The 25,367-nt window shown below is 34.9% G+C and overlaps 1 protein-coding gene across 35 annotated transcripts; it reads left to right on the plus strand.

The window, feature by feature from the left end:
• The first annotated feature begins 3,867 nt into the window (after positions 1 to 3,867).
• On the plus strand, positions 3,868 to 22,998 carry LOC107787816 (uncharacterized). Of its 35 annotated transcripts, none has more exons than XR_012705803.1 (11): positions 3,870 to 4,155; positions 4,322 to 4,398; positions 5,364 to 5,605; positions 7,100 to 7,468; positions 9,344 to 9,456; positions 10,162 to 10,563; positions 11,354 to 11,590; positions 12,407 to 12,533; positions 13,284 to 15,732; positions 21,654 to 21,826; positions 22,760 to 22,998. XR_012705803.1 is itself a non-coding variant. In XM_075245391.1 (11 exons), the coding sequence occupies exons 5-8, from the start codon at positions 9,350 to 9,352 to the stop codon at positions 11,861 to 11,863; spliced, it is 492 nt and encodes a 163-aa protein (XP_075101492.1). In that variant the 5' UTR covers positions 3,889 to 4,155; positions 4,322 to 4,398; positions 5,364 to 5,605; positions 7,100 to 7,468; positions 9,344 to 9,349; the 3' UTR covers positions 11,864 to 12,533; positions 13,284 to 15,732; positions 21,654 to 21,826; positions 22,760 to 22,998. The 35 variants fall into 35 exon arrangements, 25 of the variants coding, with proteins under 25 accessions (XP_075101509.1, XP_075101508.1, XP_075101507.1 ...); XR_012705802.1 differs by lacking the exon at positions 13,284 to 15,732 and adding an exon at positions 9,619 to 9,749 and having other exon boundaries at positions 3,882 to 4,155; positions 10,162 to 10,210; positions 10,501 to 10,563; positions 11,354 to 12,533; XR_012705801.1 differs by lacking the exon at positions 13,284 to 15,732 and adding an exon at positions 9,619 to 9,749 and having other exon boundaries at positions 3,882 to 4,155; positions 10,162 to 10,210; positions 10,504 to 10,563; positions 11,354 to 12,533.
• The last annotated feature ends 2,369 nt before the right edge of the window (positions 22,999 to 25,367 follow it).

The raw sequence follows: 25,367 nt of genomic DNA on the forward strand, positions 1-25,367 counted from the left end.
AGCGTATAGTAAACATAATATTTATTTTTATTTTATGTATATTTACTATACGCTGACTCCCATAAAATAAAAAAATCTAATAAATATATATTACGTATATTTATTTTAGTAATAAAATTTATTTTACTCTCAGCAATGATTTTACGTATATTTATTTTATGTCAACGTATAGTAAATATTATGTATATAATAAAAAATTTAGATAACATTTGAGGTTATCTAGATAAAAATCATTGCAAATAAAAATTATCGGTGTTTAACATTTCTTAGTAAAATATATATTTTACGTATAGTAAATAGATAAATAGTAAATATATTCTATGTATATTTACTATTTGCTATCTAGATAAATCTGTCATCTTTATTTCTTTCGGTAAACAAGAAAATAAAGGGAACATATATTTTATCAGATCTTAGATTTCTGTTAAAAAAATAAAATGTGTTTAGTGTTATGACTAAAAGTACACCACTTTGTTAAAGTAAATGGACTATTAGTGCTCCATGTGGAAGAATGTGTATGACTTTGAGTCTAAAGCCAAATATAATATATGTTTTTGGGCTTTTTTTCAGTGTTATGTCTAAAAGTGCATCACTTTGTTAAAGTAAATGTACTATTAGTACTCCATGTGAAAGAATATGCATGACTTTGATTCTAAAGTCAAAGATGATGTATTGTTTTGGTCTTTTCCTCCTACAGTCTACAAGGTTAAATCGGTCCTTTAAAGGATGACCTCTTATACATGATTTGTTAGTTCAATGGGATGCATTAGCAATTGATGATAGGATCAAGGCTCTTTGGTTCTAATGGATCGTTGGTTTGTTTATATAAGACCACATTTTACTAGAATTGTCCATTTGACTAATTATGTGAAGTTTTAAAAGACTTTCTGCTTTCTATAATCTTTTGTTGATTTGCATGGTACTTGAGAAATATGTTTTATATTTCTCAGCATTAAAAGCACTTTTATTACAAATGAAGAGTATTTTCTATTTAAATTTTAAACTTTAGTACAAGTCTATTAGTTCACTGATTTTTATATAAATCTGACGTAAATAGCAGCTTAATGACTTGAGTTATCCCTTGATGGAGGAATATTCTTTTCTATTTTTTTTAGTACCTTCACGTGGACGTGGTTGACACTGATCTTAGCTGAAGAACTAGAATTTTTCTTGCTAAAAATGCAGGAAATCAACTACCGTTTGTTAAAGAATGAGTAACTCTTGATAAGGTACCACTAATATTACTATACATGTACATTATCAAAAAAAAAATTAATATACACATAATACCTCTATAAAGTTTTATTTGGCTTAAAGTTTAGTCCGTTGGAAAATTAGTAGTTGTATTACGTCCTATTTTGAATCGAGCGATACTAAACAATAGACATAATCAGAAAAGAGATATTAATTGTCAAGGAATACATACGAAGTCCACATTTTTCTTGCAATGTAGATTTATTTTTATTTTATTTTTTATTGCATCTTTTTTAATGAAGTCCATATTTTTATTGCACTTGCTCTTAAATCCGATTGACCTGGAGTACCTTTTAAAACTTGTCGCCTTTGACAACACTGATAAAGACAATCATTTAATATCATATCCCTTTTCTCTATATTCTTTTAAACTTCTTGACTTTACCGATCTTTTAGGAATGTTCAAGATTCATTCCCACTTAGAATTTATCTCGTTGAACGGTTTTGTACACAAAAGATTGAATTTTTTTTAATTTTCATGGTCATGGAAGACTCAACGCTCCTCCTTTGTCTCTTTTCAGAAAGGCTATGAATGATCTACCTTGATACCCTTTCTACGATCCCTCAATATTTATTTTTTACGTATTTATGTTTATCTTTATGATGGTAAGACCTAAATCTCTGCACGCATTTTATTGAAATAAGCAGTTGGGGGTTTAGCTTTATTCGCTCCTGAAATACACTAGAAAAGCGGTTGATGTTGCTTATTTACTTACTGTAGTTTCTATTTGATACATAGATTGCATAATTTTTTTAAATGCTAGCATATACTATTTACACTTTCGAATTAAGTACTTCATAAAATTGTACTATTCTTTGCTATTAAGTTTTATTTGTGACTTACAACACAATAACTATATAGCACATTGTAATATTGTCATGAGATATTTTATATTATGTGAGTCTATGTACTAAGATTGACGACAATCAAAAAAAGGATGGTTTAGTATGATTGTTGTGGAATGTATTTGATAACTGTGACATGGTCTAACTTTATTCTTTTCTGTTCATAAATTTTTACAAATTGAATGTAATGTGTTACAACTTGATGCACTTATCAGTGAGAAAATGCTGCAAATTGATAATAAGAACAAACTAAAAATTTGAGAAAGAAAAACATAATACGTAGACTGGGTGCATTTCATGCATGTAGCGCTCTTGCAGACAGAATAATACAGAATAGTCATTTGATGTTACTTGGTTTATCAAGCATTCAAATTTTATATTGATTAACTTCTAATCGGAAGTTTCAAGATTAAGCACAATTTTAAGCTTACTATATCATAAAGGACATTTTTTGTTTGATTACATCTTCTCCTATATTAGTTGAAATCTAAATAATTTTTATTTTTGGACTTTGGTATAGACTGATTATTCACCAAAGAGAAGTTCAAAGGAGTCCGATGAGTGAGGTATGTATATTAGTCTTGAGCAATAACAATTCCCTGAACATCTCTAGATTTAAGGAATGTACTATGTGGCAATCTTGAAGAATTTGTACTCTGAACAAACAACTATTTGGTTTCTTTGAGTATCTGGTTTATGAAACTTCAGTTTGGTACTTGTAATGTTATGAAGTGAAAATATAGGTTCTTTTGCCTTCTCATTTTTCCCTCCTTTTTGTGATGAGTAATAAAAAGAAAGTTTATAAATTTTTTAGTACCTATAGTAAGATAATGCTGAGATGATATAAGAATATTTCAGTATAAACCCATATTTTATTTTATAGTGGTGATAGAAATTGTATAAATTGTAATACTTCATAACCGTGTATGTTCTCAATAACTAATGAAATTTCTAGTCATTTGCTACTCATATGATTGAGCTTATTTCTTTCTTTTATTTGAGGGTAAGTGAAATGTATTGGCCAATTTTTTGGAAATTATTTGCATTAAATTTCGGCATATCCATACAGTTGTCAGAGTTTAGCTTATCAAAGAAAAAATAAGAACTAGCTCTCCAATTTTTAAGTAATTGTTGACTGGTTTAATCTCAAATCTCAAGGATAGAGGAATCCCATACTTTTTTAAGAAAATAATTAGATTTATGATGCGTCCTTGGATTGTAGTAATAGTGTCTTCGCCTTTAATGACATTGTTCGATCTTCTCTAGAGATGTAAGCACTCATAAATATGATACATCTAGTTGATCATGTGGTATAGAATGACGGTATGAGATGAGGAATTAGACATATTCTTGGGCTTAATTTTGTAAATGTTTAATAGAAAAGCACGATATAGAATGACAGTAGGAGATGAGGAATTAGACATATTATTGGGCTTAATTTTATAAATGTTTAATAGAAAAGCACAATAAAATGAAATATTTGCTTAGTTTTACATACGCCGGTCAACCCCTAGGGAGGTAATATATAGTTCTATGTTTCTGTCATTACTGACCAAAGACGAAATTGTTCTTATGTGTTTGTAAAATTATGGTTTATCCTTAAACATTTAATGCTATTTGGAGTCGTAGATGTAAATACGCAATTAAAATTTAAATTGTTGGGCCCGTGCATAGCACGAGCAACACTCATCTAGTTAACTATATAGAAGAGAAAGAGTTTCTACATGGTTGCTTATTTGTCATTTATATATCAAAATAAGGGCATCTATGGAATTTCAACTAAGTCCAGTTGTTGTATTAGCGTGCTTCTTCCTAAGTCCTTACGTGTCGCTTTCCATCTAAATCCGAGTTATCCCCATCCATAATCCATTCCATTCTCCAATTCTTTGCTTCTCTTCCGCCATGTGCTTCTTCTCCTTCGATCTCTCTCTGTGATTTTGCTGATTGTCCTATACCACTAGTACCAAGCGCTATCAAAAAACATGGTAGTTTTTTCGTTGTAATTGTTCATCTTTTGGACGGCTTACAGTAGTTTAGGGCGGTATGTCAATTAGGGTATGAAATTTCAGTTATATTCTTTGTATTTCTATTTCTATTTATAGTTTTCGTGGGTGTTCCGTTGTCTTTATTTTATGTCTTCAGTTTTCTCTTATTTCTTTCTTCAATTTAATGAAGCTGCGTTTTTCCTGAGATTTGCTTCAATTGTTTTTGATTTTGCAAGGAATAATCTAGACTCTTGATTTAACTTCCGTTGGTCTGACATTTTCGGCAAATGCTTTGTTGATGGATTTGAGCGAGGTAAGATTATCCTTCTATGTCCTTCCTGATCTTAGAAAGACTCAATTTATTCTATTTTCTTTTTATCGTTTTTTCATTTGGGGGTGGGGGATGGGATTTCACTGTAGCTTTGTGGTTGATTTGGTAATGAGAAGATAAAGCATTTAGATTACTGAATGTCAGATGGAATTCGCCAACTGATTTAGCATTTATTTCTAGGCGTTAGGACAAAGCTACTCATACCATTAATCTTAGTTAGAGCGCAAAATAATAAAGAAAGCTCCCCAAGATAACTTGTACTGAGATACTCATTTATGAATTTTTTTTCCGTGCTTTGCATTTTTCTGTACAAAAGAATAGTGCTTTGCAACTATCCAACGCTGTTACAATTCTACTTTGATTTGGTGTGGTAAATGTTAGCGCACAGATATACAACTGAAACTCGAGGGATAAAATTAAACAACACATTACTCAAATTTACAGTAGTAATAATATAACATCCAAGTATACATCTATGAATTTATTGTTTAATTATCTTTGGTACTATAATTCCTTCTAACTTCTAAGCTGCAAAGTTACTACTACCTGATTTTCTAGGTTTTTGTTTTTCTTCAGAATCTGACCCGTCCATTCCTCTTCATTTTCTTTTTTATGTACTCTGTGTTTGCTGACTTTAATTATGAGCTTCTTCGTTTCCTTTGAAATATATTACGCTTCTTGATCAATATAATTCTAATCAATGAAGAGTTAATCTGCAACAGATTCCCACTTAGTTAAGTTCACATTAAAATGCCTCTACTTGCCTTTTTTCTCCTATGTGTTACTATACCAACTTCTTTTCCCCTAGCTTTTTGCAGAACCTATATTAACATGATCTATTTTGAGAGAATATTGAAGAAGAATTTTAACTTCCCCTAAAGACATTCTACTTAAATATCATTAATTATGTTGGCATATGAAGTTCACACCAGTTCATTGTGCTCTAGGTTGAAAGCAGCAACAACAACAACAACGACCCAGTATAATTCCACTAGTGAGGTATGGGAGGTAGTATGTACGCAGACCTTACCCCAACCCCGAGGCAGTAGAGAGGCTCTTTGCGAAAGACACTCGACTCAAGAAAACGAAAAGAGACAATATATCAGTCCCATCAACAGATACCATGGGAATAATAACATCATCATAAAGATGTGGTCTAGGTTGAAAGCATGATAAAATATTGTTCAAGGTCATCCTCTTATGTCTTTCTTTCACAAGATACAGTGTGAACCCTGTATGATAGCAATTGATTTCATCTCCATTGGTGGGTCGATACTATGCATTGATATGTGCTGAAACAAGGGTAGTAGCAAATTTAAGCTTATGACATGTTGATTCCGGTAGCAGCAGAAACATGAGGAGTAGAAAATTAAATGCTGCTGAAATTTTGTATTCTATTTATACCTCTTAACTACTTTTGACCTAATTTAAACAAATAGCATGATAATGCTTGAAAGTTGTTGAATAATTTCTTTTCTGTTGAATCGTTCAAATTATGGGTGTTTAATATTAAGAAAGATCGGGAAGGATTAGCTAAAATGATTGTTTTAGGTTGTTTACCTTTTAGTTTTGCTGCTTCATCATATCTTGTTACTTATATTCAAAGAATTTATAATCCTTTGTTTAAAGGTATTCCTAGAAGTACTTGTTCTTTAGGCTTTTTGGACAATATCAGACATATATACGTTATTTGTTCGCCAGTCTTTCTTGTAGAATTTCTCTTACTTCTAATATTGGTCGTGCTGTAAATGGTAATGATTATTTGACTGTTACATGCCATTGGATATATGGTAATTTTTGTATGCAAAAACGTATTATTGCTTTTAAATATGATGAAGATCAAAGTCATACTGGTGCATTTATAAGTAATACTATCTATGAAGTTGCTATATTTTATAATCTTGCAGAAAAAGTTTTGTGTGTGTCATTTGATAATACTTCTAACAACAATGCTGCTATTACAATATTAAAATTGCATCTACACACACCACTTCCTGAAATATTTCATGTTAGATGTGCATGTCATATTTATAATTTGATTGTGAAGAGTGGCCTTGAATTATTTAGAGATGATATCACTTTAGTAAGAAGAGATGTTGGTGTAATTCAAGGAAATAATAGAAGTGCTAGATTAAATGCATTTAAAGAAAAATGTGTACACTATGGACTAAAACCAAGACTCATGCCTGAAGAAATAGTTACTAGGTGGAATTATACTTATTTATCTTAAAATGTTGTTATAAATATAGAATGCCTATAACTGAAGTTGCTAATTCTCATTGTACCGATCCTAGCCGCTTGTTAACATCTAGAACTTGGGATGTCATTGAAGATGTTGTAAAGTTTTTACAAAAATTTTATGTTGCTACACTTGAGTTTTCTGGAGCTTATTATCCTACTATTGCAAATGGTTTAGTTCATATTGCTGAAATTTCTCTTTTACTACATAATTTGAAGAACAAAGAAGGATATACTTCTGTTGTTGAATCTATGCTAGATAAGTTTAAAAAATATTTTTACCCAATTCCCCCTATTTACCTAATTGGTGCTATTTTAAACCCTTTCATCAAAATGGCCACTTGTCGCCAATTAATCACTGTTTTATATTCTTATATGGATATTGATGAACAAACCAGTAGCATGAACATTAATGAACTTCAATTCTACTTGCAAAAGTCAGCAGAGCCCCGCACAAAGGAATTTCTACCACTAGGTTGGTGGAGGAGCAACTCAAATCAATTTCCTGTTATTTCGGCCACGGCTCGAGACGTGCTAAATGTGCCGATTTCAACAGTCGCATCAGAGAGCGCATTTAGCCAAGCAAGGCAGCAACTAGGAAATACCCGTCATTCATTGGGTAGCAACGCTTTGGAAATTCTAGTATGCTTTAGAGATTGGATAAGATCAGAACGACGAAATCAAGGGCGTGACGAGGTAGATGAAGCGGAGGACTAAGAAATTGGAGATATAATGGTTTATGGTTCTGATTCAACCAATGCCGGAAACCAAAAATCTCATGTTGACATGGATGAACTTACAAAAATGATGTAAAGTATGTGATGTACTATTTTTTTTTTATTTTTTTTTTATAATTGTTGTAAACTTTTAATTTGCAAGTTCAAAAATAACAAAATCAAAAAAGAACTTGCAACTTAATTTGAAGTATTATATATTACTCAATAAAAATATCAAATGAAAGTCTTCAGAGCTTGATCCTTACATATTGCCTATTGGTCTTATTAAATAATTTTTTGTAGCAACTTACTTTCAAATTTCAATTTTAAAATTATAAAATTCAAATTTCAACTTTCAAATTTTAAACTTCAAAGTTTAATTCTAAGCCTTAAAAGTTTGCAAACACTTAAGTATCAATAACATTGAATAAGAAAAACAAAAATTACTTTAAAAAAAAAAAATCCACGGCCCGCTAACGGGTCCGCCAACAGCCCTCTAACAACCCGCTAAGCCCCAACCCGGACGGAAAAAAAAAATCCGAAAAAGTATAGCCCGCTAACTCAGCTCGCTAACAACCCGCAATGTTAAACGGATGGGCTGCCCATTAACCCTCCAGTACTCGGGTTAAGTTTTTGTTGCCCATCTTCCTCATCTACTCCCCAATGAAGAGGGTGGTTGTCTACCATTTGCCTACGAAGTTGACCCGTTCCCCCTCCCTTACCGGTCTCATGTTTATAAATATCCTTACAAATTCTACATCTTACATAATTTTTATGTTCTTCTAGTCTGTCAAAAAAATTCCAACACTTACTTCTTAATCTTCGATTCTTCTTAATAGGGAGGGGAGGCCTACTTGTATTACCACGACTTTCACCCCTAATATTTTGAGTTTGACTAGCATTACCAGGTGTAGCTGGTGGTGTTTCAAGATTATCAGGTGATGGAAATGGAATATCATCTAAACTATCATCTAAATCATTATCTATACCATAATTTTCTTGAAGTCCCTCATAATCTACATTTAAATTTTCACGTGAACTTTCAGAAATATGTGTAAAGCTACTAGAAGAACAAGCACCACCTCTTGATCTTTTGAAAGTTTTCTTACTACCACCTCTACTAGTGCACGCATTTTTGGCTGCTCTAAATATATCCATTATGTAAATTAAATTAATAATTGTAAATAATAAAATAAATGTACACCGAAGAAGAGAAAGATATAGAACGAGTGTACCGGGATTCCGGATGCCGCACTAAATTTGATATCAAAAACCAATCTTCAATTGATAAATCGATACTTGATAGTTGATACCACACTTCACTTGATATTTGATAATAATAATTTTGTAATGGCTAAACTAAATATTTGATGAAACTTGAAATAATAAGTAATTGAGAATTTAAGAACAATAATCAATAATATCAAGAGAGAATTAGAGTAGTAAGAGAGTGAATTGTGAGAGAAAATGAAGAAGAAGGGGGGCTATTTATAGTTTTTAAAAGGTTAAAATTGTAATTTATCAAATACTAGGGGTGTGGGGGCTATTTTCTTAAGAGGTAGGCCGAAATGGCCATTTCTGCAAAAAAGGGCCGTTGGCCAACGGTCAAATTCAAATATGACCGTTGGCCAACGGTCAAAAAAAAAAAAAGTTAAAAATCGAGCTGAACCGGGCTGTAGCCCGTTAACAACCTGTTAACGGGCTTAGCGGGTTCCGGTGTACCGGTATCAAAAAACTGTTCGTTTGAAACCTGCTCCCCGCTCAATCCGTCCCAGCCCGCCCCCACGCTACAGTACCGGTCTGAACCGGGTTGTAAACGGGTCAGCCCGGCCCGATTAACAGGTATAGTTCAAATGCATAAATTAGCTACACTACTACTTGTGTACTTCTCTTATCACATGGCATTTTTCTGTTGTCTTTTGTTCATACATTCTTACGACAATAATTCCTACCTTGGCTACGTCATGTAACAGGTCCCAATGTATTTGTCGAAGACCACAACAAACGAAGCCGACAACTATATACCTTGGTTGGCCTTCAAGTCGATGCATCACATTTCATTAATATGTGAACAGTTAGTAAATAGGTATCTTGTAAACCTCTGGACATCTTGTAAAACTTGATTCTTTAGTGGATAGTACCAAGAAGTAGTAAAACTTATTGAATCTTGGTATGTTTGCATTTTTGCTGGTGATCTCTTGCTTTAGGATTCTAGGGATATTTTATTGATTCAATATATGCAATGCAGTTATCCCACACAGGGACTTGCTCATTGTTGTGAATGCAAAGAGGGACAATGATCTTATGGTAAATGTTCACAAGTCTAAGGAGCTTTAAATCTGATTTTGCGACTCTTTCACACTTCTTCATCTTTGAGTGGTAGGTAGCTTCAAAGATAGTCCGATGAAATTGGTATCTAAGGTCTATTTGATTACAATACTCAAGTTTGTACAAAATGCAAATATATTTGACTTTATTCCCTTTAGTTAATTGATTTTAAATATAATGGCATTAACATAAATCTCTTAGATGTTGGGCCCGTGCTGGCACGGGCAATAACCACCTAAGTATATTAGAAGACAAAGGGTTTCGACATGGCTGCTTAGTTGTCATTAAAATTTAAATTTAGGGCATTATAGTCATTTAACCTAATAGCTACATACGTGTTTGTATTTTAGGTTATCAGTGTATATGTGGATTCTAGGACAACGTACAGAGTTTTCATTCAATAAGTTCTTCATCTTCCGATGCAATTGAACTAGACATGGCTATGGTGTTTGTCTACTTGCAGGTCATCCATCGATCACCCTCCAATTCCAACATTGGGATTGAAGTCTATTGTAAGTTGAGTAATTTATATTCTGCAAAATATTAGTGTCAAATTGCTTCTTTCCATCCAAATTGCCTCAAATGACCTCTTAGAGACCGAGACGATTTGCAGATCTAAGAGGACTTCAGTGGGCTATTGTTGTGAGAATTTTCCTTCTTCTCCTTTGTCCTCTATCCCGATTGACTCCCTTAGATTTTTTTTTACTGAAGGGCTATTACAGTATTTCCTGAGTCAATGCTCTTCTGTTAACTGATTCTGCACTTGTATTTACTCATTGATTATTTTTTATCAATTTCGTAGCAGATAATGGTACTAAGAACTTAATGAGAATAGAGAAAGGCTATCTGAACAAAATTTCACAAGGTCAGTTATGCAATTCTGAAAACGTTAATATTGATCTATATTTTCCAACAAGTTAGATAAATTTTATTATATTAGGTTTTATCGTTTCCCTTATTATCATAGTTAGTTATCTGTATGTAGCTGAAAATAAAACGGAGAATTTAGAGAGCCATTTTTTAGCAGTCACTAATTTGTCCAAAAAAATATAGTTCCTTTTACCCATTTGTATTGCTTTTACTTCTCTAATATAACTACTATTATTTACTTATAAACGATTAAGTTCGTATTTGACATGCTTAAGTTTTTCTATTCTTCCCTTTTCCTTTGGACTTCAATTTTTTGAAGTTGAATGAAGGGGTCATTAGTTGTTAATCCATTTCCATTACAGTGCTATTATGACATGTTTTCCTTCTGCGATTGTTAGATCAATCTGTTAATAAGTTTTGGTGGAAAATGACCATAGCTGCACTCAATAATGGAGTAGTCTGTACCTTTTCTGCTTTTTGGTTAATGACATCTTGAGCCATAGATATTTTGATTATCCTGTGGGAAAGACTACATACAACTCTCATGTGGTTGATGAATTGATTATGTTTCTATACATGATTAAGTTATTCCACAGAAGAGGCTCACTCTTATAAATCTATAAAATAACTTTAATTTTCGTAGGAACTCAAGTCTACCATATTTAAAGTAAGTATTATTCCTAGGTTTCTAGGATATTAGCATTGTAAATGTTTCTTCCTGTAGGAGATGGAATTACTTCGATAGTTTATAAGATTTTTTATTTCACTAATTACTACTATTTCAGATATGTTGTATGGGTTATATGTCCGGAGTGATATATTGCTATGTAAGAAATCGTTCAACTGGAACTGGACAAAGAAAGACGATCTTGTTACAAGAAAATGGCCTTAGAGGTAATCAGCTTGATCAAAGCAAACAGGTGTACCTCTTACATGGAAATATCAAAGCAAACATGTGTACCTCTTGCATGGAAACACTAAGAGTTGAATATGATATCGTTGGCCCAGACGAGGACACACAGGTACCGCTTTTCTTTCTCACTTCCCTCTTTTTCCTCCTTATAAGTGTGTAAACATGGGAAAAATGCAGGTAGCAAAAAAAAATTTCTTTATTGCTTCTAATTGTTCTTTACTGGATATGAATTTCTCATAAACTAAGTTGATCAATTTAATTTTCCTTTATTCACTACTCATAGGTCCCTCAAGTTGTTGGAAATGAAACTGGTTTGGCAAAATGTAGAAATGAGAAACGAAAATGGAAAGAGAGCGAGAGAGGGACAATAGTACACTGCTGATACTTCTAATTTTTATGATATCATTTGTGTTTTTAATTATATTTGCTCCTGTCATGTGAGCACAATTCATGAGCTATAATCTTTTTTTTTTTCTATATAATTGTGTCTCATTTGCTAAATTTTCATGAATTTCCGACACAATCACTAGGGGAAGCAGCGTCTAATGTTTGTTGTTTATAGATAACACATGATGTCTCTGAAGCTAAGAATCTCATTAGTCAGGTAAGCTTGTTAGAGGTGAAAAAAAGAAAGTAAGTTTATTAGAAGGTATGTATGCGTCAATTTGGTGAAGAAGAATGCACAACAATATTACATTTGCTTGTCCAGTTCTTGCGGACAACTTCTCAAAGAGACTTTCCCTTCAGAAGATCTTGAAGCACCTGTGGATAGTCAAGAATGCTGATTCGAATGTAGAACTCTGAAAGTGACATTTCTGGCTGCTCTCTCCTTGTATCTTTTGACCAGTTTGCACCAGTTGATTTTCAATATAACACAAAATTTGACTGGAGATCCATGGTAAAAATGAAATTATCGAAGTTGCAGGAAATGAAGTCAACAAAATTAAAAGTTCTTTGGGAAAGAAGCTGGATTTGGTGAATCTGCAGGAAGGCACATTTAGTTACTGAAACACAAGATGCAGTGAATTTTCCTGTTGAATCTATAGAGTCTGGTAAGTGCTTTCCATCGTAAATGAGACACTTACCTACTTTTCTTTTTCAACCAAATGAATTTGTTAAATCATATTTTTCACTTTAAATTATAATTATAATCTAATTGAGCTACCTGTGCGTATTTTAAAAAAAGGTATTGAAACATGTCTTACTCTTTCAATCTTTTTTAAAAAAAAATACTTCCTTAAAAAGAATAATTTTCTCAGCCTACATATATGATGCATCATAATAAATTTAATAGTCAAGCTATTATAAATTGCTTGGGTATTCCTATGTATCCTTCATGTGCCATGTTTTCTTTGACTAGGAGGACAGAGAAGTTTCAATTAACATCACGATGCAATAATTGAAATTATATCTAGAAGGTTTAAGCTACTTTAAACAAAAGTGTGGTAGTTAAAAGCACCTCTATGTATCATGTTTACACTCTCAGAAGCAAAGCTTTGACATTTTCATTAGTAGGCAAGTATTTACTGTTATTCTTTTAGTGCTAGGTTAACAGTAGTAAATGACGGCCATTTTGAGAATCTTACCTTATATGAAACTAATTTTAAAGCAGACATGTCATATTAGAAGCACATGAGAGATCAAAGTATTATGAACTTTTTTCGTCACATGATTGAGTTTCTTGATTGGAAAATGTATTTTTAAAGGAATGAATACATATCAGTTTGTGCTAAATCTGAACCTCTAGCTTGTAGATAAAGCATTAATTGTCAATTGTGATATATGTGAAATGATTTATACAGTACTTGATGTCGCTCAGTATGTGAAGACTTGTCTAGTATGCCAGAAGGATAAGTCGGATCACTTGACGCAAGCGGGACTCTTGGAATCACTAGCTGTCCCAAAAAGACCTTGGGAAAGCGTTTCCCTGGATTTCATCACCGGATTGCCCAAGGTCGGAGATCTCACAACTATCCTGGTTGTGGTGGATCGGTTTTCCAAGTATGCTACCTTTATAGCAGCCCCACAATATATATCAGCAGAAGAAACAACTCGACTCTTCTTCTATCATGTCGTCAAATATTGGGGCCTGCCTAAAGACATCGTTAGTGATCGCGACTCACGCTTCACTAGCAACTTTTGGACCCAGCTCTTTAAGTGTCTCGGGTCAAAACTGAGTCATAGCTCAAGTTTTCATCCGCAATCTGATGGCCAGACGGAGCGATTCAATGGCATGCTGGAGGAATATCTTCGCCACTTTGTAACCGGATCGCAAAAGAACTGGGTGAAGCTTCTGGATGCTGCTCAGCTGTGTTTCAATTCACAAAAGAGCTCTAGTACCAACAAAAGCGCTTTTGAAATTGTTACCGGACAGCAACCGCTACTCCCACACACTGTGAATGCACCGAACATGTCAAAATCTCCTCGAGCTGCTAGCTTCTCAAAAGAATGGAAGCAAAATTTGGAGATAGTGCGGAGCTATCTTGTCAAAACCCAAAAGCGGATGAAGAGGCATGTTGATCAAAATCGTCACTTTGTTGAATACCAAGTAGGAGACAAAGTGATGGTCAAAATCCCAAAGCGGTACTTGTTTGCAGGGATTCATGACCCTCGCCTATTGCAAAAATATATTGGACCCTTGTCCATTGAAAGACGCATTGGGAAAGTTGCATACCGGGTGGATACCCCAGCTTGGTGAAAAATCCATCCCGTTTTTCATGTCAGTCTCCTGAAACCTTTTCGGGAAGATATGGAGGATCCTTCACGGAGCCAACTCACAGTATCCAGTATTCGAGGTCCCAATTCAACCGGAAAAAGGCGTGTTGAAGCTATTCTTGATGATCGAGTGATTCACGCCTCAAGGAAAGATCAACAAGAGTTCTTGGTGAAATGGCAAGGATGTGATGCAGAGGAGAATACCCGGGAGAGGGGAACAAACCTCAAAGCCTACTAGAGCCTACTGGATGATTATCTTGCAAGTAAGGCGCCGAGGACGTCGCCAACTCAGGTGGGGGAGAATGTCATGGGCGGCTTTCCAGCCATGCCCCATGACCCCTTGGACGCGCCCCGTGGCGTCCTTGCAAGCCTCCCAACGCCCAACGCTACGGTTGGCCCCGTGGTCTCGGCAGCTCCAAGTGATAAGCGCGCATGTGCCTCTGTCGCCCCACCGCTAGCTATCGCCAGCGCCCAGCCACAGGCAGACGCCAACAGCGCCGCGCGCGCAAACCCTGATGCTAAAGACAAAGTTGCTGCCAACGGACCATTTTCTACCTTGTAGAAGACTAAGTCCTTTTCTTTGTAAATATAGAGTAGTTTTACTGCATTTTCTTTAAGTGTGGTTTTGCAGCTTATTTAGGTCAAGTTATGTAACTTTGGTTTATTTTTTTTAAGCATTATTAAGGGGGACCAAGCAATCAAACTTTCTAGCAAGCAAACAATTCTCTGTACTGGTGTTTCTCCCCCCGACACCACGTTATTTTTTTTGTAATAGCTTTCATTCAATGCAATCAAGCTTTCTTTCATTCTCAATTCTCTTTTCTGCTCTCTCTCAATTGCTCATGACATTGGTTTTCTCGTACGGCACTGACAATCTAGTCTAGCGTACGGAGGGGATCTCAGTTGGCGGACAACAATCGCACTGACATCGATTGCTTTGTCTTATGTCGCCCTTCCAAAGAATATCAGAAAGGCGCCACGTAACAGATAGTATGGTGCCGCCATATATGTAGAGAGTATTATTTGTCAATTCTTACAATATCCATGAGTGGATATTTTATTCCAATTTACATGAAAATAGTATCTAGCAATGAGCATGTGATGTTCTCTCTCTGATTTGATACTAGTTTACGTGCATCAATTTTTACTACCTATTATTTTATATCAGAACAAAGTGAACAAAAAATAGTAGTTACCATTTTTACCATATTGGGCCCGTGCTGGCACGGTCTCTCTGCCTAGTCTATTATATAGAACAGCTTGAGTTTCGACATGTCAGTTTTTGGTCATTAAAATTCAGGCTGGGGTCATTTTAGTCATTTTATCTCTTAACTGCTGTAACTTTTGCCTTACGTGTTCAATCCACTCCACGTGGTCTTTACTTCCATAAATGCAACATCAATCTTGAAACTATCCAGTTCTTTTATCTCTTTCTCTTCTTTCTTCATTCTTCGGAAAATTGCTCTTTAGATTTCTTCGGACATTCAAAGAACTTTCAGCTCTCTCCATCTTCTCCGCTGGATCTTACAATTTCAGGTTTGATCCTCTTTCAATTGATTGTGCAAGGCGTCATCTTTGTTTTTTCTTGAGGTATTCTTGGTTTATATCACGTACTTAACTGTTGTATTATTGACATAATGTTCCAAATTGAAGATGTTAGCATGTTGTTAATAAGCAAAGAATCCTTACTATCAGATACCGAATATGTGAATCTGCGGTAAAAGAAAAACAATGGAAAATTTGAGTATTATGATTTTCATGGTGTTAGTTCTTCAGCATTTGCAGAGGAGATAAAGGCCTATTATCTCAAGGAGTCAAAACAAATGGTTGGTTTGGGGAAAGCGTAATAGCTAAGCCATGGATTCTTGGTTGGGACAGAAAATTTCTTCTCTATCAGCGATTTTTACACCTTTTTCCCTGTTATTGTAGGATAACTTTTAATCCAAAGTTTGTTCTGTGTTAATGAATTTAGATGTTCTCTCAATTTTGTCCTCCAATAGCTTGATTTTAAGCACTAATTTATTTTCATTGTATTTCTAATAAATTCAACTTTAAAAAAAGTCTGAAGGTTTTTGTTAATATGAACAAAGGTAAAAGTATTGTTTGAATCTCTATCTGTAGCAAGTCTAAAACGTCAATATGTATGTGAGTTAATAAAATTTGAGAGAAAATTTAAGAAAATAGTATTTGCAGTTGGCATAAAAATACTATAGTGATGTTGCGGAAAGAAATACGTAGAGGCAATGTAAAATGTATTACGATATAGTTATCAATGGTAATAACCACATAAGGAAATTAGTTTATTGGCGTAATGAACATGCGAAAAGGATGGACTTGTGCGACTTCTCCTTTTCGTTACTCCAAAGCTACATCATTTGTGCCTGTGAATATGAGCTTTCTTAAATTCTAATCACAAAAAAACGCACTCAATATGTTTACTTCATATTAGATAATTCATTTCACTGTTGTTGCCTACCTTTGATACCTGCATGTTGTGATTTCTTCTACTATTTCATGTGTATCAAAGAAATGTTTCCGACTGTGATTTGCTTCTAACCCCCCGCCCTTCAATTTAAGTAGATAATGCCAGTTGATGAACTGTCTATTGAAGTATTTCCATATAATATCTCACTATCACTATGTTTCACATTTTAAATAATTTATTGGATGGTGTTAATGATTGACATATTCTATTCCTACTTTAATTTAATATTTTTTATTAAGCTTGAATTGTGGTGCGATTCGTGGTTTTAGCGTTGTTTGATGTGATTTGAAGGCCCGACTAAGTTCGTATGATATTTTAGGACTGGTTGGTATATTTTGTCGAGGTCCCAGGGGCTTCGGGTGGATTCCGGATGGTTAACAAATTGAATTTGGCCTTATGAAAGTGCTGGTGGCAGCATATCTGTTGTAACCGCACCTGCGAGGTTTTGGCCGCAGGTGCGGAGCCGCAGAAGCGGCACTGTGGCCGCAGAAGCGACCTTTGGACTAAGCTGGGATGGCCGTATATGCGAGTGTATTTTCGCATCTGCGAGCCCGCAAATGCGTTGGGTGCTCCGCAGAAGCGGCAAACGAGATGGGCAGCTGGGTCGCAGAAGCGGAGGGGTATCCGCACATGCGGGAGCGCTGAAGCGCATGGTGGACCGCAGAAGCGGTCGCGCAGAAGCGAAGAGTGGTCCGCAGAAGCGGATTTTCACTTGTCTTGGAGGGAACCGCACCTGCGACGTATTTTCCGCAGGTGCGGCTGGTGATCCGCAGGTGCGGAAAGTCGTCTGGGAAGAGGGGTTCTTTTAAAAGCGGGATTTGGCCCATTTTCATTCATTTTTACTTGGTTGGGGCGATTTTGGAGAGTTTCAAGGGGAGATTTTCATCAAGCAATACAAGGTAAGTGATTCCCACCTATTACAAGTTAAATACATAGTTGGTATAAGGATTTAAACATGGAAATTAGTAGAAATTATGGGGTTTTTGGTAGAAAACCTAGAATTGATATTTTTTAATTTTGACCACGAAATTGGGCATGGAATTGAGAATAAATTATATATTTGAGTTCGTAGGGTTATGGGTAATGATTATTTTCAAAAAATTTCGGAATTCGGGCACGTGTGCCCGAGGGACGATTTTTATAGACTTTTCGAGCGGAGTTGAGAATTTGTTTAAATTGATTAATTTTGGGTATTAGAGTATATTTTGATTGGTTTGCACATTGTTTGAATAGTTTTGGATCGACAAGCTTTGGTTGAGGTGTTAGAGAGGCCTTTGAGCCGGTTTTTGAAACTTCGGAGCGAGTAAGTCTTCTGTCTAACCTTGTGAGGGGGAAGCTACCCCTTAGGTGATATTTATTGTTATATGCAACTAGTTATGGGTGCTAGGTACGCACGAGGTGACGAGAGTCCGTACGTAGCTATAGCATGTTTATGTCCGGGTAGACCTAGGATCTTATCCAGTAATATTTGAATTATTTGAACATATGTTGCTGACATTAATTATTCGAAGTTATAAATGAAATTGATTTAGAAGTAATTATATGTATATTAGGCCAAGCCTCAATACTTTGAGTTGTGGGTAAGTTATCTGAGAAACGGTAAAGATTATATCCATTTTGTACCCACGTACGTTGTTGTAAACACGTGTCTCGTAATTCGATAACTTCATTCCTTTTCTTGTGGAGCGGGCCGAACGCCTCGGCAGTATATAGGTGCATATATGGTTCGTGCCGCTCGACCCTCGGCAGTGTACACATTATTCCGGATCGGGTCGAATGTCCTTGGCAGAATCGTGCGTTATATCGCTTGTAGCCCGAATATTCACGTGTTAACCTCTCTACTGATGCCCAACATTTTATATGGTACTCCGGGTTTGTTTGATGATGACACTTGACAACTTTCGAAAATATTAAGATAGAATACAAGATTGAGAAATTCATACTTTAAAGGAAATAATTGAAAACTTTTGAAATTTACAGATTTACTACACTATTATTGTGCACTTCATACCTGTTATGGATTATTATATTACTTGCTTGGACCTTTAGTAAGTGTCTGTCACGACCCAAAATCCGCATGTCGTGATGGCGCCTATCTCAATACTAGGCAAGCCGACAACCTCAATAAAACCACAATTTCTTTTGAGTTTGAAAACATAATATTTAAATTCCATAGAAAAACCTCACGATTACAGATACAAAATACTCCCAAAACTCGGTGTCACTGAGTACATGAGCATCTAAATGATAACAAGTCTGACTGATAAAAACACTATTTGAAAATATAGAACAGTATAATAACTGAAAGGAAGAGAGAGTCAAGGTCAGCGGACGCCGGGCAGCTACCTTGATAGTCTCCAACTGATAACACTCTGAGATCTAACAGTCACCGTGTCCGGAAGTACCTGGATCTGCACGCGAGGTGCAGAGTGTAGTATGAGTACAACCAACTCAATAAATAACAAAACTAATCTTTGGGCTGAAAGTAGTGATGAGCTCAGCCAGTACAATCCAGTATAGAAATAACAGTACAGAAATATAGGCATGCTTTCAAGTTCAACAGTTAAACTCAGTACTGTATATGGCCAATCCAGCCCAGGGAAGATCCATCCCATATATATATATACATCAACTTCCAATCAGTGATTCAGTATCGTACAAGGCCAATCCAGCCCAGGGGTAAATTTATCCCCAAATATAAATGACTCGGACAAGATCCATGACCAGGGAAAATTCATCACAATCATAAATAGATAAAGCAAGTCCCTGTCCTGGGAAGTCCATCCCGAACATCTATAAGTAAGACAGGTCTATGCCCTGGGAAGTCCATCCCGAACATATATAAATAAGTAAGGCAAGTCCATGCCCTGGGAAGTCCCGAATATAAATCATCTACGCTCACTGTGGGGGGTGCAGACTCCGGAGGGGCTCCTTCAGCCCAAGCGTGATATAAAGCTGATATGGCCTGCTGCAGGCGGGCAATCCCGATCCATATAATAATAAAGTCTGGAAGGCTTGCTGCAGGGGGCATCCCCGATCCACATAATAATAATATATATAAAGTCGATATGGCCTGCTGCGGCGCGCAACTCGATCCCATAAATATACTCACAATGGATGAACATGACTGAGTATGAAATGTATATTTTTTTTTAAACAATTAAATTCAATAGCAACACGACCCTATGGTCCCAAAATATCGGCACGTAGCCTAAACATGATCTTTAATACAAGTCTCAGCTCAATTCCTCTAACACGAGGAGAATATGCGCATAATAACATGATTTTTCAATTTTACAACTCCCCAGAATTTATTTAAGTCACAGTTTCTATGGTGCATGCCCACACGCTCGTCACCTAGCATGTGCGTCATGTCCAACAATTCACATCACACGTAATTCAGGGATTTATACCCTCAGAACCAAGTTTAGAAGTGTTACTTACCTCAAACCGTGTAATTCTTTACTCCGCTATGTCTTTGCCTCGCGAATTGGCCTCCGAAAGCCTCGTATCTAGTCACAATTAATTCGATTCAGTCAATACAAATTATATCCGAAATTTAACTCAAAAATCGCTCGTGGGGCCTACGTCTCAGAACCCGACAAAAGTTACAAAATATGAACGCCCATTCAACCACGAGTCCAGCCATACCAAATTTACCAAATTCCGACGTCAACTCGACCTCCAAATCTCAAATCTTGCACACAAGTCATAAATGACATAACGGACCTAAGAAAATTTTCAGAACTGGATTCCGACTCCGATATCAAAAAGTCAACTACTCGGTCAAACTTCCAAACTTAAATTTCCTACTTTCGTCATTTTAAACCTAATTTAACTACGCACTTCCAAATAATTTTTCGGACACACTCCTAAGTCCAAAATCACCATACGGAGCCATTGGAATCATCAAAATTCTATTTCGGGGTCGTTTACACATAAGTAAACATCCGTTAACCTTTTCAACTTAAGTTTCATCTTGGAGACTAACTGTCTCAATTCATTTCAAAACCTCACCGGACCCGAACCAATTACCCTGGCAAGTCATATAACAACTTTAAAGCATAAATTGAGCAGTAAATGGGGGAACATGACTGTAATACTCAAAACGATCGGTCGGGTCGTTACAGTGTCGATGTCGACCCCTCGTCACTACTTCTCCGGGGTTGGGCTAGATACTTACTGGGTACGCGTTGATTTACGTACTCATGCTGCACTTATGCACTAAATGTGCAGGATCTGACAGGTTCATTGATGATCACCTTGGCGCGTAGGCGCACCAGTTGAGGAGACTTTATGTGAGCTGCATTCCAGGCCACGCATCGCAGTGCACCGAGTCTCCATTGTACTATTTATTTTATTCTGTCTTATTACATTCGGGACAGATATTGTAATATTAATGTACTCTTTAGAAAATGCTCATGCACTTGTGACATCGGGTTTTGGGGGTTTCTTCGGGTTACTCATTATTGAGGTTCGTGTAGATATTTTTTTTATTCACTCTGTAAACTATATTTTATACTGTACAATTACGGAAAATTATGATTTTAAGATACTAAAATGAGTAATTAAAGTGGTAAATTACCGTTGGCTTGCCTGACGGCGGCGTTAGGCGCCATCACGACCTTTAGTGGATTTTGGGTTGTGACACAATATACATCTGCTCTTTAGAAATGTAAAGATTCAGCAATAGTAATAATGTATTATATTAGAAGCTCAAAAATAACTCATCACCACACAAAAAAATCAAAACTTGCTACTTCAGTTTCTTAGTTCCACGAGTCTATCAACTTAAATGTAGTTTGGCCAGAGCTCCCAATAACGCGCGCATGATCTGTGTGTATCCTATGGTTATCAGGTTCGAAGATTGTAAATTAGTAATATTTGGGTTCATTTTAAACTCTGTTTCTTTACCAGCTATTTATTATGAGTTGCATCATTTTTTAAGTACTATCGTTTTTTTGTGTTGAAGGAATGCAGAATTGTGCCACGAGAAGATGGCAACTATGAGCAGAACTCGAAACATTTCTACATTGAGCGCTAAGAGACACGGATGATCGTTGGATTAAGGCTAGTGATCTGATTGTCTGACCGACCTGCTGAGATTACCACAAGTTCATCCTGGACAGCGAAAACTATGTCGAGGTGTGTAGAAATTTGAGTCTCTTTTATTACGCATAGAATAGAAGCGTTGTGTTCTCTGGCTTTAAACTCGAGCTTCTTAAATCTCCTTGGTGACTGCCAAATATGTTATTATTTTTGAAGTAAATTGGATTTAATCTCAAGTGTTAGACATTTTTTCCCAATGCTAGACTGACTGTGGTGTCCATAGGATCATAATAGCTTTAGCCTATGGCTCACTAGCGTCGGGATCTTGGAGTGCTTTAGGTCATATCATCTGTTTACAGGCAAATATTACCTTATAAATATCGGAGTTTTTGAAACATGCTAAATTTTAATTAAGCGGGTTTTTGAAATCAAGGATAACTTAAAGTTGTCGTTTTGATAAATAGGTAAGGCTGAACTAATATAATAGCTGATTTCTTTTAAAGCGTTTGGTATTTGTGTCTGCTTGAATGAGTCATGACATAGACGAGTTATATTTTACGCTGTCCAACAACTCTCAGATCTGGTATAACTATTGATACTAGAGAGTATGTTGAGTTATAGTAAGAAGAAGTACATTTTACATGCTCCGTTATGAATTACTCTCTCAAATTACTAAGCCTTTTCTTTCCATATTATGTTAGGCATACGGAATTCAAAATTTACACGACTTGAATATGTTGTGATTCATGAGAGTGCTTTCTCTTTATGCATTTGATTGTCCTTTTTAGAAAGAGAAATTTGTCAAAACTTTCATCTCATTTACATGAAAAATATGTTAATGTTAAAATAATAATAGTAATTTATTAACATAGTTAGGAGAAATTTGATGTTGGCCCATTAGGTTTGTGTGCTTTCTTCTACCTTGAAAATTTAAAATTTCCTCTATGTTGGAAAATCTTTATCGTCTTACTTCGCTCCTTTGTTTGAGATATGACACTGACAATTGATCATTACTTTATAACTGTACAGGTATTTTCAGTCAAAAACTGCAAAGAAGAAGACTAAATACCGTATGGAAAAAGCATCACTGTTTGCCAATATGTAAATAGTATTAGAATGTAAATGATTCTCCGACATATGATGTAAAGAATGTGACACTTTATACTTTTATGGATGTAAATAATGTATCGCTTGCCAACAATAGAACATCCATTAGTGGATATTTTGTTCCAAAATATTATGTGAATAATATCCAGCTGATTTGCATCAAGTTTTATTATCTGCAAATTTCATATCAAAATAAAGTTAATGAAAATAACAACACCAGTTTTTACAATATTGGACTTCAAAACAAGTTTTTACAAATATTGGGCCCATGCTGGCACGGGCCAAGCCTACCTAGTTCTCCTTCTCCTATATAAGAAGAGCCGTAGAAACAGGTGAAGCAGGCTCCTCTTCGTTGACATCCCTGCTTCACTGAAACATATTTGCCATTGCATTTGCATTTTATTACGCTAAATGCTACCACACAGTTTAGTAAATAAACGGAACTTCTAAGCCATTTTCAAGGCCCAAAACAGCTACACATATTCCGCAAGCACGTGTGGGCAGTTTGCTGAATCAGTGACCCCACCTTAATTTACTGCATTTGATGGTAAATAAATATATTTGCTGTCTTTTTTTTGAAGAAGGGTGTCGTACCAATAGGGCCCCACTAAAATTTATCATTTAAAAAATCCAGCTCTTCGATTTGAATAGTTTTATCAAAGAGTAAATTTCATCAAAATAAATTTTCATTAAAACAAGAGAAAGGAAATGAATTTCCATTCACTGCATGCGTTTCTCCAAGGTCATTGTTAAATAAAACAAGAGAAAGGAAATGAATTTCCATTCACTGCATGCGTTTCTCCAAGGTTATTGTTAATTATAGATATAGATTAGATCTATTACTAATTGGTCATGGAGAAATAGGTTTAAACAACATTTGCCGGAAAAAGTTGTTAAATCAATCACTAATATGGAGAATTTAGTTTGTATTTCTTGAAATTTGTTGAATAATTAATACACAAATCAAAAATCCAGTTAAATAAAAAAGACATGTGTTAATCAATTCAAAAAATAAAAAGACAAGTGTTAGAACATAATTTAAAGTTTTAAAATTTGATTTTGTTCAACTTTTGAATTATATTGTGTGATTAGTATTAAGAAATCTCTTTCTTCTTTATTAATAATGTACGTTATAGAAACTCCAGTTAAACAAGAGAGATAAATATTCTCTTCATATATTTGTTTGAATAGAAATTGAAGTTCAAAATTGATTTTCTTCAACTTTTGAATATTTTTGTAGGATTAACTACTAAGAAATATTTCTTATTACTCCTCGATTTTATTTTATATGATGATATTTGAATGGATCGTGAAGCTTAAGCAAGAAAAGAAGAGATTTTACACATACTAACGGTACTCTTAGAACTTGGGTCATATACATGCTATGATATTTTTATGGTTACTAGTATCTATGAACGTACGTTGCACGTTAATAATGGCACGTGATGGTTTAACCATTTAAATCATCTTAAAGCTAAAAAATATTATTACATTAGCATAATACGTGAATTCAAAATATAAGGACATCATCAGAACTTACACAAACGATCAATTTAATCATGTTAGTTAGATAATTACGTATTATAATTTAAAAGTATTTAATTTGATAGTATCTTACCGAACACTTCTTTGTAGATGATTTTTTTGTGTGTATGTTTCCTTCTAATGCTTTGGTTGCTCTGCCATAACCAGAACTCTTGTTGTCGATATTGATACTGCTCTTGAAAATGTAACATATAGTTGTTCGTGCAAGAAAATATATTACGATAAATATAGTTCAATATTTAGGATGTTCGTCCTTGTGCTTTATTTATTATAATTGCTAAACATAAACATACCGAAAAGTATTTTCACACAAATTTAAAAGGATATTCTTTAGTTTCGGAAGACGAAAGTTGAATTCGGGGATAAAAATATACTTAGAAGCACATTGACCAGTATCATAATTTTTGCATGTATGACGTTATTGTCAAAACTTCTATATACCATCTATGTGCTATTACATAAGTTATTCAGCGAATCTAAGTTTTTCAATAGCATGACGTGCATAGTTTTCTTCAAAATCAATCTATATGCAATGGAAGATCAATGTTAACTTAGTCTATTACATATACGGTAACACTGACATACATAAGAAAAAATAAACTTGACAACAAACATGTGTGGTAGAAGGCCATTTGGTATTAAAGTATTTAAGTATTCTTTTTAGTAGTAATTGTTGGGATCATATTCTGCTGAGTCAAAAACTAAAAAATATCTTATTTTTACCATAAAATTTCGCAATCAACCTATTATTTAGTTGATCAACATTTTCATTTCTGCTAACTAAGATAGCTTTTTAATTTCTATCATGCAATTTGCACAAATTGCGTTTTAATCTATTGATAGAAATATTTTCCTTATTAAGCACTACTATTAATTGGGATTGATAACCAAATGTTCTGGAAGAGCCAAATCATCTTTATTAGATGCTCTTCTTCGTTTGAGGCAAGAAGTTACTGAATACTGGATTTGTTTTTACTTTATATTT

This window comes from Nicotiana tabacum, chromosome 23 (genome assembly GCF_000715075.1).
Source record: "Nicotiana tabacum cultivar K326 chromosome 23, ASM71507v2, whole genome shotgun sequence".
Taxonomy (NCBI): Eukaryota; Viridiplantae; Streptophyta; class Magnoliopsida; order Solanales; family Solanaceae; genus Nicotiana; species Nicotiana tabacum.

Excerpts from the sequence above, each read along its gene's own strand:
- LOC107787816 (XM_075245408.1), top strand. The coding sequence starts at position 9,350 with ATGTATTTGTCGAAGACCACAACAAACGAAGCCGACAACTATATACCT. Across the intron at positions 9,457-10,161 it reads TGTGAACAGTTAGTAAATAG|GTCATCCATCGATCACCCTC; the intron begins GTATCTTGTAAA and ends GTCTACTTGCAG. Across the intron at positions 11,591-11,764 it reads GCCCAGACGAGGACACACAG|GTCCCTCAAGTTGTTGGAAA; the intron begins GTACCGCTTTTC and ends CACTACTCATAG.